The sequence below is a fragment of the Cariama cristata genome, unplaced genomic scaffold (genome assembly GCF_000690535.1).
Source record: "Cariama cristata isolate BGI_N322 unplaced genomic scaffold, ASM69053v1 scaffold4158, whole genome shotgun sequence".
In the NCBI taxonomy this organism is placed as follows: domain Eukaryota; kingdom Metazoa; phylum Chordata; class Aves; order Cariamiformes; family Cariamidae; genus Cariama; species Cariama cristata.
In genome coordinates, this window is record NW_009629341.1 from 136,985 (window position 1) to 151,785 (window position 14,801).

At 47.6% G+C, this 14,801-nt stretch overlaps 1 protein-coding gene across 1 annotated transcript in view; it reads right to left on the reverse strand.

Moving 5' to 3' along the window:
- The window catches only part of CALN1 (calneuron 1), a gene marked incomplete at its 5' end in the record, with an annotated part of 71,624 nt that overhangs the window by 5,973 nt on the left and 50,850 nt on the right, over window positions 1-14,801 (reverse strand). The window contains one exon of the mRNA XM_009705114.1: window positions 293-446. Coding sequence (XP_009703416.1) covers window positions 293-446 — 154 coding nt within the window. The remainder of the gene's footprint in view (window positions 1-292; window positions 447-14,801) is intronic.

Genomic DNA, 14,801 nt, shown 5'->3' on the forward strand with positions numbered 1-14,801 from the left:
TTTGACACTCCCCTCAGCAGGGGCTGCACATCCCTCTGCCTGAATCCCATCAGAGAAAGGAAGGTCATAAGGCAAAGCACCCACTAGATCATCCTCCTGCCTGAAACAGGATCAGCTTTACTTAGACCACATGGAAGAAGGCTAATGGCAACTCTTGAGCTCTTTAAGCATGTCATTGCTACATGCTAACTCCATGCACCCTTGCCCATTGCATCTCACAGATCTGAGTGAGTTTTACAGATGAAGTAGAAAGAGAATAATTGTACAGAAACACAGAAACTTTTTCTCTCACCTTCAAACTCTGTTTGGCAGTTGCCAGAGTTTTCATTTAAACTCTCCTCTTCATTGATAATGATGTTCTCGATGTCCTTCATCGTTAAGTGGTCCCGGAAGGCATGGTAGAGGATGTGTTTCAGCTCTTCCAGCGTTATCCTCTGCATGTCGAACTGTGGGAAGAGGATCGAGTTAGACTCAGCCACTCGGCATGGTACTCGGAGGAAGAGAGGCATGTGGCCATGTCGTAGTTCCCTACTCGTGGGTTTTTTTCAACCTCATTTCAACACCTCAGTATAACTTTGCAAATTTTGCTCCTTTGGGTTCATTTAACACTGACAGTGTAAATGTTGCAAGTGGATGTTGCTAGAGCTCTTGCCAGCTTACTTAATGCTGGTAGAGCAGTAGGGAAACAGAGCCCTGTGCCAGGGCTGGTCTTCCAGGCTGGAAATGCAGCAATCTGGTATCAGTCCTGGCCATCTCAACAGAGATAAAACCCTGAGAGATTCCTCTGGTAGCTCTTACACCTTGCCATGAGCCACAACCCTTTTTTTCCTTCTAAGTCTCCAGCTGTGCCTGTGCGGTGAGCACAAGCAGAGAGCATTTCCCTCTTAGGTGACTTCTGCTGCAGATCTGGCAGGTAAATGTTGTTCTTAAATACACTAGATAATAAAACCAGATGATTCCTGCAGAATATGTAGAAGCGAACATTTTGCAGCAGAGGAACTTTGCACATGTGTAAGATTCATGGTACTAATATCTGCTAATGGTACAGAAGAGAGGGCATTCACACTGGCTGACTCGCAGTGCCGAGTGAGGAGATGAGTCTGTCTGAGCCATCGGTGCAGTCAGCAAAGAAGGAGGGAAACGCTCGGAGTCACCCCAAGTCTCCCCCTGTGCTGCAGATGATCATCCTCTGAACAGCACCTTGATCTCTCAGCCCTTACAGCCCAAAACGCAGGCTTGCCTACAGCAAACTGTGAGCACCAGGGCTTGTACACCCTCTTTTAAACTATCCACCTCTGAGAAACCTCAGAAAGGCCAAACAACTCTGGCTTAATGCTGCAGCGGAGGAAAGGTGATGCAAACTTGCGCCTGCTTCTGCAACTGAGAGTGTGGTGATAGCGTGTGATCAGATTGCACAGCCGGCATTTCGGAAACGGTGCAGCAAGAAATTCCAGGTCCTTTCCCCTCAGTCTGATAAGGACAGGACAAACCTTATCAGTTCTGAGCTGCTCAGTGCGTTATCTAAGGTTGCCTTCCCTGACTGCTGCTGCACACCTCATCACACAGATGCAAAATCATTAATCCTCAACGTGGTTAACTAAGAAAAATAAGTGCCCTCTGATTAAATCTGGTCCCTGAAATATTTATGCGTATCTGTGTGTGTATAGGAAGATTTGCACACATTCATATATATTTATCCATCTATCCTTAGAGGCGCTGATTTCTACCGTTCTATTTATTCGTTTATTTCCTGCAACAATCAAAAACCTGGTGCAGAAAATCTGCAGAAAAGTGGACAAAAGATGAGTTCTCTGAAAAGCAAGTCTGGTGGATTTGGTGGTTTTGCTGCTGTCCTTGTTCCTCAGGGATTCGGTGTTCATGTTGCCCAGCTAAAAATAGCGAGCGCACAATTGTCACCAGTGGCTCCTTGCTGCACAGTTCAAAGCTGGATTGCAAATCCCCCCAGTATTTAGTCACAGATTTCCAGCCTGCTTTGTTGTACATGAGGAAATCTCACCACCCGTATTCTGCTTTCTTTAACGTTAAAAGAGCAAGCAAAATCGAGCAGCTGTGTACTTCACAACCTGCATGATTACGAAAAGCGTTTCTCTTGGCAACTAGAGGTGTGGAAAGGAGGGTTAATTCATATGGTTGCCTTACAGCGGTGTCGGGAGGTGCTGTTAGTGGAAGTTTGCAGAGTGCCTTGAGGCTGCCCAGGGTTTGCAACCCTCCCAGTTGGCTTCCCGCAGCGCTGATTGCACACACCAGCACCATGGAGGTAAAAGCAATGATTTCTCACCTACCACCCAATCCTGTATTCCTCTCGGGTCTTTGTCTTGGGGAAACTCAAACCTGAACTTGAACCCCAGCATCTTCCTGAGACCACTCATATGCCAAACCCACCATTTCACCCTAATGATCACTTCCTATCAACAGGAGCAGCCCATCTGCATGTGGTTACCTCATCCCATCACATCAGGGTGTGATGCTCAGCCTGTGTTGGAGTTTTCTTCCTGTTCCTGGCTCAGTGACAGTTCTTTGAGGCCAATGCAAACTTTTTTACTGTAGTTTATGAGTTTATTTTTTCCCCCTTCAGGGAACAGTCTTTCTAGAAGCTGCCCAAAAGCTGTGTTCACCCATCACCAGATGGATACTCATCCCTGTGAGTACTTCAAAGCCCAGAGCAGTGTCTCTGAGACCCACTCTTTATGTGCATCCTTTTTTGAGGATATCTGCAGGGATGTGTGAGCCTCCTTGAGACTTACTTACTGGAAGTGCTCACAGACTTTACATGGGCAGGGTACTTGAGGACGATGGATCTCCAATATGGTGCATGCATCCTGTCCTTGAGGAGAATAAAAGACAATTGACTGCTTCAGGATCTGCCTCACTGTGTCCCAAGATGACTGTATTAGAAGAATAACATCTCCGGATCAGCCCCCTGTTCCTTCTTGTCTGCCTCCAGAGTTACACGTGTGAAAACTCACCTCAGGACACATCATTGCCTGTGGTGCAATAGGCTGCTCCTTTCCTCTCACTCTTACAAGTCTTTACTGATGTCCCTCAATACCAGCATTGCCACTAACAAGCTTTTGCAGAGTCTACTGTGATGCTACCTGCTGCTCTGCTTCAAGCTACCTGGGTTACAAAGACAACCATGGTTACCGTCTAATCTTAACAACGTGGAAACAGTAATGACTTTTGGGTTTTTGAGTCTTCCTGTACCAGTTAATCTATCTAGTGGGACATAACTGTTCTCTTGATAAATATGCATCTATTGCTCCATCTCCAGCTCTTGCTTTTAAACTTTACGCTAATATAGGGAGAAATTATTTTTTTATTGTGTTATTGTCATTTTGCCTTTTAGGAAGAGGAACCATTTCACGTGTGTTCAAAATCACCCTTGTTGGCTCATGTACTGAGTGTTTGGCCTGTTGGCAAGCATGTGGTCATTGCTCCTGCTTTGCCCTACACTCCAGTACTTTCACGCAGGAGGCACGTCCTCTGTTAGATACCTATCAGCACAGGAGTTTGTCCTGAATGGGCTCAAGCTCGGTGCAGCCAGAGACAAGACTTTGCATTGGACTTGGGCTCCCATATAATTTTTTCTATTATCATTGCTCTCCAATCTGGCAGTTTCCCTGATTCACTTTTCAATTACATTGGCTTTTTATTGTTGTAATGACAGTAACCAGGGAGCAACTCTTTACTTTTATTGGATCCACTGAGAGGAAAACTGTGACTGTTGCAAGCTGAAAACTTTCTATAGGATTTATATTAGGAGAAATCAATGATGCTGCTTCTGAACTGATGCTGTTGGAATACACTGTAAGCAGTGATATAGAAACAAACTGCCTAATGCTCAGGCTCAAATGCCCCAAGTGATGCAGCGAGTGCTCTGAATGAAAACCTCTACCTGTACAGGTATGTTTGGCTTCTATGGACAGCACCAGCAGTTGTCCGCTGCAGTTTCTGATGGATCTCAGTAACCGTCCCCAGCAGAAACATCTCCTGGACTTGGAGGATGTTGTTCCAAGAGACATCTGGAAGGGAAAGTGGACCTGATCCAATCCAGCCTGTAGCTTCCTGACTCCTCCTTGACTTAAATTTCCTGCTGGGAATGAAAGCAGAGTCCCTACCAGTTCCTTAAGTCTCCCTACCCCCAGTTTCCAAAATTTGTAGCTAATTAACAGCTGCCATGTCTGCAGAGCACTAGTTTCAATCCTGGCACCTTTTTCAGATACTTCTGTGTCCTACCTGGCATACTCCCCTTCTGCTCTATGCAGGGAAATGACCCTATGGGAAGAGCTTCCTTCTTTGAAGAGTTAAATGTTGAAATATTACTTAGATAATTTCCTTTAATATCAGCTCTGCTTTTAAAAAAAGAGTAGGAGGCTCCTCTCTTGAATCCTAAGTTGGCCTGGCCGCCGTGCAGATGGGGCAATGCCAGGCTGGGATCCCTGAGTGGGGCCGCTCTGGTGACCCACAAGATCTTTTGAAGCCACATCAATAAAAACATTCTTCTCAACAAGGGGTGGGACTGGCTCCTCTGGCAGGGATGGTTTTAGCTAGGACAGCAGTTGGATACTTATTTTTCCTGAGCCTATTGGGCACAAGTTTCCCATGCAAGCCACCTAAAACTGTCACCTTGGGCTGTTGAGGGCTCCAAGTGGAGACTGATAGAGCAGTAGGAGAGCAGGCTTTTGCCTGGTGCTTTTGAAAATCAGGTCTGCAAAGCACAAAGCTTCATAGACTCATAGAATCATTTAGGCTGGAAAAAGCTCTTAAGATCATTGAGTCCAACTATTGACCTAACACTACCAATTACACCACTAAACTGTTTCCCTAAGCACCACGTCTCTGTTTTATAGATCTCTTCTTTGGGGCAGCCCTTGATAATCTCTGAATAATGAGATAACACCTTTGCCTTACTCTCAGACCTATTGCATGTCAGGCCAAGGGTGTCTTGAATACCTGCAAGGCAAATGCAGACTGGCTCTGCCCACACTCGCAGCCAACTGCCACAACAGGAGACGTGGCCCAAAAAATACTTGGACTCTTTGCAGAGCAGTTGGGCTTTGTGCTGTGCTAACCACAGTCACGTCGTTTCTGGGCAGCTTTGAACACAGGCAGCTCTGTGAGTGCTCACAGCAGACTGTGTAGCTGTTCCTTGAGCCAGATGGGCTTTGAGCTCATAAACTACTCATCTGGGACTTTTTCCATAGGACCACTGTTTTGTGTTGGCCATACATTAAAGCACACAGTCCCAGTGTGCTCCATGTAGAAGCTAATGTGTTCCCATCTCTGCTTGGGGTCTGGATGAATGTCCATTTTGTACCGACTGTACCTCCCAGATAAGCTCAGCCACAGAAATCTTATAACGAGAGAAAGGATTCCATATGTTGGAGAAGCCAGGGGTCTGGAGGGGCAGGGAGACCACGCAGAAAGGGAGTGAGCTACTGCGGGCGAAGCTGTGTTTGCAGATGGGATCTGCTGTGCTGTGAAGGCTGAAGGACTCACTTCTCGTGCTTAAGAGGCAGCGAGTGCCGTTTCAATCCACAGCACTGTGCCAGACTCACATTGTAAAAGCTTCTGGATGAGCTTTTAGATATATATGTATAAAAGTATTGTCTTATTATAAAGATAAAGTATAAAATGTGTGCATATATACATAAAAATATGTGGGAACATATGAAATATTTTCTAAATGTCCAGACATACACCCTCTCCAAATGTGAAGGTTTCCCATATTCTATCAAAAAACCCGTGCCACTGAAGAAAGAATGTTTGCCAGCCTGAGACTTGGAGCAACTGATGGGCCCCCTGGGACAGAGGGACAAAGCCATTTTGCAGCCTGTAACACGTTACTGGTTTTAAAGCCACAATGATTTTTTGGCGTGTCCCCTCAAATCATGACAACCGTTACAGCAAAGCTACTTTCCTCTACCTGCCCCTCCTTGTTGACCCACACATCTACTGAAGGAGGGGTGGGAGTCCTACAGCACTGGCAATGGAAGTACAGAAGATATATTTTGCTCTGCTTGGTATGTATGTCCCCGTCGAGGCTGGCTGACAATGTGCCAGAAGTTGAGGATGGAGGGGGTCCGTTTTTCTTTTCCCCATCACTACTTCTTTTCATCCTTCCACCACTTGCTCCATACCAGCGCACTTGTATTTATGGCCCGGGGTGAAGCATGCAGAGGTCCCTCAGGGTCGCTCTCTGGGCTGTGGCAGGGCCTGGGGCTGTTCCCACGTGTCCTCAAGCACTTTTTCTCTCTGGGGACCATGCCCAGCCATCTGTGGAGGTCTCACATCACCCTGCTGACAGCAGTCTTGTCCCAGCTTGCTGTCCTTCCACGGCGGGAAGGAAGGCAAAGATGGGGCAGTGCAAGGGAGAGCCTGTGCTTCTCCCTGCATCCAGTGCAGTACTCACCCCCCATCTCCTCCCAGTTCAGTTGTGTGCCTCTGCTGCTGGGAAAAGCCTCCTGTGAGTGGGCTGAAGTATGACAGTCCTCAGCAAAGACCAGAGAGAGCCACTTGCCCCTCTGTGCTGTCAGCTCCCCTGTAGGGATCATCATTTGGGGTCAGAGAAGCAGACAAATGTCCTCACCCTAAACTGGGGTGGTTGTGGGAGTGGAGCAAACAGCGTCTTTCCCTTGGGATGCCCGTTGCAGGGGGAGGGTCTGGTAGGGTAGTCAGAGCACACTGTCATCCTGCTAAGATGAGCTCAAGGCCCTGGGTGTCCTTTCTGCTGAATGGCCACCGTGCAGGGCGGTGTCACTGTCCCAGCACACAGGTGACAAAGGGGCTTTTTGCAGGACAGCAGATCTTAAATTTAGCCTCGGCAGCTTCCATCTGCCTCCAACGATCCCCACTACCCTGTAAGAGGGAGCAGAGCTCCATCCATGGATGGATTATCTCCTCCTCCCGGGAGATGACGTTGCACAGCTCTGCTGCTGTGGAAAGACATGGTCCCATCCTGCCAGGGGCTGGAGCCCAGCACAGAGCACCCTGCTTGCCCTGGATGCCAGCAGCCAGTGCACCCACAGGTTGTTTCTCCATCCCGCTCTCCCACCACCCACAGGGAGCACAGGGCTGTGCTTGGCCCCATCCGTACATACACACTCCCAGTGCCAGGAGCATGCAGGCTCAAGGAGCCCAGCAGGAACCAGTGCCCCTCTAGAAATAAACTGACGTTTACCCACATGGTGGTTGGGGCTGTGTGACACCACAAGTCTGTCTGCTCGCTCGAGCTGTCTCCGTGTCGGGGGGGAGTGTGCCCCAGGGCACCTTGCCCTGCAGCCATCCCAGCACCCATCTGCTTGCAGCACCTTCTCCATCCCACCCTGGTCTTAGGGTGGCTGTCATCCAGGTACCACTTGCTTACGCAGCCTTTGGGAACAGCCAGCTTCCCTGATGCCGTACCGGAGCACCTCGCCTGCCAGGGAGTGGGAAGGGGTAACATTTCCATAGTAACGAGCTCGTTACTGTGCTGGCTAACTGGAGATTGCTCCATTCTTCCCAGCAGCTTTGTCAGCAGGGAATTGGTACACACATTGATAAATTAAAATCAGATTTAAGTGCATGTTCACAATACCGTTAACCCCAAGCGCCTAGCCTAAGTTTGCACTACGAAATGATGTAACATTCAAAACTAACCTGGCTTGCGGGTACCACCCTGTGTATCCCTCCAGCCACCCCACAACCCACATGGGACCTCTGAGGCGCACTGCCAGGATGCCCACAGTTCTGCGAGAGGCACCAATGTCTGTAGATTACAAACTGTTCCGTGTATGGTTGAAAACAACCTCCTTTAACCAGTTTGCCTGGGTGGAACAAGACCATATTGAAGAACGGTGGTCTCTGCAAAAGGGTGTATGGGGTGAGAGCATATGAGCTCTCTTCCGTGTGTCTGCCAGCCTGAAACCCAGGGCAGGAAAGTCCTGCACTCCCCTCCACAGCACTTGGGATCAGCGTGACTGATGCTGGGTGCTCCTTGGGGGCTGGGGAGCAGGACAAGGAGATCAGGGTGGCCCAGATTGGCGCTCGGTGTAGGAAATCTGTTTGACCGTGTAGACAAGGAGGAGAAAGAATAAATAAAAATGAAAGACAGAATGGATGCTCTGAGAGCACAAATGCCCACCAACTCCTTGTTAACCTTCTATGTTAAATAAATGTTTTGAAGGCAGTCCTGAGCCTGCCATGTACCACAGGCAAGAAACCATCCACCTCGAGGAGGCCACAAAGGCTCACTGTGGGCGATGTGCCTGGTGAGTACGAGCATCGCCGGGGTGCCCTCCCCAGCTCCCCACTACTGAACTGCAAGTTGGCACTCCTGCCTGCCCCCCATCCCCATCCATATCATCCACCTACACATCCCCCCACCTGGAACTGATGCACAACCAGGGACCAGTTCAGGTTTTGACAGCTTGGCATTTTCCCATCTGGAAAATAACATTTCATCTTAAAAACCCCCACAACTCAGTCCAATGCTAAATATAATGAAGAAAAATCACCTTTGGCCTGAACAGTGGGGACGGAGATGGGTTCCTCACTCCATCCTGCTCTTTGCAGGCTACACTGATAGCTCTGAGCTGCTGGCTCAGTGCCACCTAGTGCACTGGTGTACACAGCCCTTTCTCTGGGCATTTATACCTGAACCTCTGGAATAAGGCAACAAACAATACCAAAAAGCATTTGCAAAGCTCCTGCAGAGCTACACAGCCCGGAACCAGGAGCTCACAGGCAGCCTGAGTGCCCTGCATGCATCTCCTGCTTTGTTTGGGAAGGTCCCACTTGTCCCGTTGTCCCAGTGGTCAGGATGCTTCAAATACCATTTCCTAAATGCTGGTGCTGCTACTTCTTATTTCTTTATTACTTCCTCATCCCTATTGCTACATGTTGTTCATTCACAGAGAGTAAAGCTAAGCGCTTTTACACTTGTCTTCCTGGCAAGGATGACTATTTGCTGCTTTCCCCACGTCGGGTCCTGCTCCCTGCACATGCCCATGTCTGATTATAACTGCTGCCAATGCCTTGGCCATCCACACTGTCACGCGCTACTTCGGGTCTCAGAGTTACTCAGAAAACTAACACTTGACAAGCCAAAATATAGGGCTGTTCCAGCTCACGCCCAAGTGCTTGCTAGGGCATACCTACAGAGCAAGGGCTGGGCGAGGGATGGGTACCTCTGATGAGTCCTACATCCTCAGTGCTCTCCATGTTTCCTTCCACGGTCCCTCAATGCCCCAGAGATCGCATTAGCTTTGCTTGCCATGTCCTCACCTGTACCCAGCGTGGGCTTAGAGCATCCCTTAAACCTTCTAGCTACATGACACAGGATTCCTGGGACATGAGTAGGTGCACACAGGACGTTTGTCAAATGAACCCGTGAAGACACTGTCTTTTGGGTCTTGTGATGGAAAATGCTGCTGACAGCTGGACTGCAAAGAAATCCTCCTGTATAATCCTGGCTGTACAAGAAGGAACCTGGAGATGTAGTTCCCCCTGCTAGATCTCACCACCTGGTGAGGTTGGTGCCATCCTTTACTAGACCCAGACTTGAACTCTCTGGAGTGATGTTTTAAGCAGGGGAGTGGGTCATTGGCTTTGCCTCTGCACTGATCTCCTCACTTCACAGCTGGGATATAATGGTTATTAAACTGGGCTAAGAGAAATAGGCTCCCTGATAGGTAAATCGCAGTAACACCTCCACAGAAAACACTGTAGGAATATTAATCCTGGACACATTCAATTAACTTTAAATAGTTTAACTAAAATACAGAGAAGTGGTGGTTTGTTTTTGTTTTTTTTTTTTTTTTTTTTTTAATTAGAGGAGCCACTCAAGCTGAAGTACAAATTAACAGGTTCTAACAATTTCTTTTGCCTAGTTTTAAAGCTCCCAGGCCTCAACAACAGGCTCCCAGTCTGATCCTAATCAAAGTGCATACATAAATAGATCTGCAACATCTTGACCTTCGATGTGAGGCCTGTGGGAGCCTCTTGGAGAAGCAAACTTGCAAAATTTAATTAGGGCTAAAGCTGGGAATCCCCGTTTGGGAGCAAGCGCTTTCAGCCTACCCCATAGATGTGGAGTTTCTAATGGATTCATCTCCCCAGCATAAACCCATCAGTGGAATGAGGTGAAACATTCTCTGCGCTGGTGTTTCTGGTGTGCTCTGCTGTGGGTAGCAGATTTTAGGCAGTCCCGTTTCCCTTCCCCTTCCATTGACGAGAGCACAAGGGAGTTTTGTGGCAGGTCAGTATGTGGGGTGTGTCAAAACCCTACGGCTTGCAAGAAGAAAAGAGCCTTCATTCATTGCCCCACAAGACGCTCCCCCATCAGGGGGAGGACAGAGGAGTCTGCAGCCCAGAGGGATGTGCTGGGACCCTCGGGGGACAGCGGCTCCTACATCTGCCTGCGCCGGGTAAGATGTATTTATGTCTTGATCCAGGCATGCACTGAGCAAGGATGCGAGGGGATTTTGGTCTGCGTTAGCTGCTCCAGAGTTAAAGCTTGTACCACACAAGGTGCCAGCAAGGCAGCTTCACAGACCTGGAGCATGGGCTACTAGTTTTTAACAATAATGATAAACCTGACACACAGGAAGCACAGAAGGATTATGGAGTGAGAGAAAGCCAACATCTAGCACAAATAAACTCTCCCGTCTGCTTCACAAAGCAGATTGAATTCGACCCACTGCTCTTCTCCCCATTTTTTGCACACAGCCGCGGGCAGCATCCCTGCCTGGAGAAGCAATCTTTAAGCTGCTTCTGAATTAGATCAGGCGGTAGAAACCCGAGCGAAGTAAATGAACTGGTCGTGCAGCCCTGCTGCTGAATGTCTCCTGAAAGCCTTTAGCCAAAGGAAACCAATTTTTTACTTAACAGTTACAAATGTTTCAAGAACGCCGGGAGAAGTGGATTAGAAGGTGAGACATGTTCCTGAAATGCATGAAGGACACTAATAATTAATAAAACTTTACCAGGGAGACCGAGAGCTACTGTGGGAAACTTGAGGTATCCTTGACACTGCAGATGATGGTTAACAAAAAATAGTAATATCAAGGCAGCAAACAGACCTTCTGATACTGCTGCCTAGCACCAGACAACTCTAAGATAGATGCAGAGCAGCTTCTCAGGCTGCTGTATTTAGCCAAACTGCATTTGTTTTTAGGTTGATCCTTTTGTTTCATAGCTCACAATGGTTTGTTCAGCCCCAAATGCAAGTGCAGGCTGCAGTGGGCACAGAATAAACAGTGCTTTGTAAGTTGGTTTTGCTCCCAGGTGACGGTCACCAAATATAAAGAGGAGACAACTGGAGAATGGCTGTGAAACGCACCAGCAGGTCTGGGAGGGTACGCAGCCCGCGTACCCCCAGGCCCCATCACAGCATGTTTTACTGGTGGGTGGGCAAGATGGAGATAGCAGAGAGGGTCATTTATTCAGGTTAGTGGAGTTACACAGTCCCGAAGAGAACTCGACTCGTAGGAGGTATGATGTGTTCATGCTCCCTCCAGTATGAGCTCGGCTGGCACAAACCTCATAATTTCTGCAGTTCTTGTGCTCACATCGTTAGGGATGCAGGCAAGGGTTCCCCATCAGCATACAGATCCCTAGGAGCCTTTTGCAAGCTGTGCTTCAGCATTTGGTCTGGTTGGGCCCCCAGAGACACCTCCTAACCCGGACTGTGCTATGAAGCCAAAATGGTGTTGCTGAGAAAATGAACAGCACTGCCAGCCTGGCCCAGAAAGCAAAGGAGCATTATCATTATTTGATCCTTTAATATTCCTTCTACTGATGACTTGTAAAACCTATCACATTTTTGAACAGCAGCACAGAAAGGGAGCAGCAGGACATTGTGTGAGTGCAGCCATGTCTAACCCTAACCCTAACCCTAACCCTTCCCTGTCCTTGCAATGCTGAGGTGTCTGTGTGCAGGCGTACTGGACTATCACTCACAAGTAAGGCTATTTCTTGCATGGCCAGCACTCATGCCTAACAGATGTGGGGCTCTCTGGGCTGGAAAAGCAGAGGTGTGAATGCCAGGAGTAGCTTGGCTGCCAGGGCAGTGCAGGGGATGGTCTAAGCACAGATGCAGACATGGATGTGCGAGCAAACGTTGCTTTTCTGTCATCACCTAACCCCTGTGTGCAGGCTGAGGAGGGGCAGGGTGTTTCCTTGTAGAGGTCCCTCAGCTCTCAAGACTCTCCTTGCTCTGTTTGCAGCTCTGGAAAGGAGCTAGGACACAAATAGAGATGCTGAGGCGGGGAACTGTGCACTTCAGTTGCAGCTGGAGAAGCCAGGCCAGGGAAGAGTATGCTGGGGACAGTACCCTGGTCTCTGCTGCCTTTGGTAATATTTATTCAAGGCTCAAATGCCCAACTTCAGTGACAAACGTGAGAAGACATACTACACTAACAGAACTGATACAGTTCTCTTCTGGGGTTGAAATGGGATTATTTATGCCAAGTTGACTATAATCACTGCCCTCTTAAATCTATAATATGTCCTACGAAAAGTCCCCCTGAAGATAAACGAACAGCTTGCACAGTGCATGGGAGAGAGGGAAAAAAACCATCTTAGTCTAACACTGTGCCACTGTAACTTGTAGGATGAAGACCAGCAGCACACAACAAAACAGCTTGGAAAAGGGCAACTTTATCTTAAACAAGTCACAGGATAAACGCACAAGATTGTAATTAGGAGGGTGGATGGGGCAGGAAGGCCAGTGCCGGTGCGGTGCTCCCGCATGGCTCAGGGCTCTGCCCGGTGGTGCTCAGTGCCTTGCACCTCCTGGTACCCATCGCAGGCGTTTTGGAAGCACCAATGTCTGCATCACTGCTAAAAAAGTGACGTGATGCTCAGAAGCAAGTATGGCTTTATCATGACTGGTTGCTTGGTTGGTTTTAATTGCTTTGGTATAATTTGGTCAGTTCCTCCATTGCACATATGTTACTTTTATCCTGGAGTTACACTGTGGGTTTAGATTAAACAGAGTTACTGTAGAGTATATATAGTGAAATACAGGACCCTGTTTGGGAACATAACGGTACTTTTGGTGACCTCTCTTCCCTTGGTGCATAATGAAACCAGAGCAGGCAGGATCTTTGCCATCCTGCAGTGCACTTCTCTGCATGATTTGGGCCAAAATGACAATATCTGCAAAGGCTATGGGATCTGAGAAGATAAAGGAGGAAAAAAAAAAGCCAAATGTAGTCAGTAAAAACATCTCATTTTGGTAATTATGGTACAATCCTTGGGGTTTCATTTTGACCTCTATTAATTCACACTGAGTTTGTTGTTATCTTTTAGCCTGTATTTAGAAACAGAAAGCTGTCATGACCTCAGGACTGGGACCTTCTCATTTGGAAGACATGTAATATTAAAAAACCAATTTTTTTTTCACAGTGAGAAATTCACATAAGGCATGAGAAATTCATCTGTGCAGGTAAAAGCTATGATTTGTCAAACTGGCACTTTCTAAGGAGAAGCAAAAAATACAAAAATTTAAAATGCCAGAAGTCATTGACATTATTATCAGGGCCCAGGAGCTGACAGACAGACTGACCGCATCCGAAGATGGAACTGCCTGCACCAGCTTGCCCCAGTGGGGACTGCCCAGTGACCTGGGGGTCCCCAGCAGCTGGCCAGTCAAGGCACACAAAGAACCTGGTTATTGCTATTTTTACAACTCCCTCACAACTTGTAGAAACTGGAGTTCTTCTAAAGTCCATTACACCTGCGCTCCAAAGCCCATGGCTCGCATTACCACACATTAGCTAAGAGCATCGATGACGATGAAGCTCCTCACTCGGCTTCTAGCTGTCATGGATCTTTCCTGACAAGTCTAAAGCCTTGAAGAAAGTCGGTGAATATCTAATTCAGCTAGAGACAGAAACACATAGCAAAAAACCTTCCACTTTTGCACTTCAGTTTTGTAATTCAAGAGCAGGGCACATGAAAAATCGCTGTTTGTGCACCAAGGCTCAGAAGATATGAAGAAAGGACGTAAGTGATTTTAATACTTTCTGATTTGTTTCTTTCTGTCACATTGTGCTAGGATGTGGATCTGTCTTTTATTTTATTTGCATTTTGTAATTATTTTTATATAACATTTTGCTCTCCACATAATGACCATTGTTTGAAAATAAGATTAATTCAACTGAAAACCTTGAGGTAGAAAGTTCAATTAAAGCCTGGAGTAACTGCAAAGTTACTCTGTTGCTAGGAGTACATGAGTTTTTCCTTGCCATGGTAAAAACAAGGTGATCAATTCTGAAGTTCCCTCCAGCAATTCACTTGGCATTTTCTAGCTTCTACCAGCTACCAATACACCAGAGCAGAGAAGGAAGAAAATACAAATCAGCTGTCACTGCAAAAAAATAAAATTCAGGAAAGTAATTTTAATGCATGACTCAGAGCAGCGGGTCTGTGATAGGGAGGGAGGCACGGACTGCTCACACCTTGAAACTGGGAAAAATGAGCATTTTTGCTGGTACCTGCTGCCAGGCTGCAGAAAAGCTCAGGAGGCCACGGGGAAGAGCAGCAGGTATACAGCTCTGCTCTGGGCTCTAGTGCCCATGAAATACGGCCTGGCACAGGAGGATGCACACCAGTGTGTAGGTGAAACGGAGTAAGAGCAGTGCATCTCGTGATAAACTCAGGTGCAGGATAAGAATCACAGAATCATCAGGGTCAGAAGGGCCCTCTGGAGATCACCCAGTCCAACCCCCCTGCCAAAGCAGGGTCACCTACACCAAGTTGCACAGGATCACGTCCAGGCGGGTTTTGACTTATAA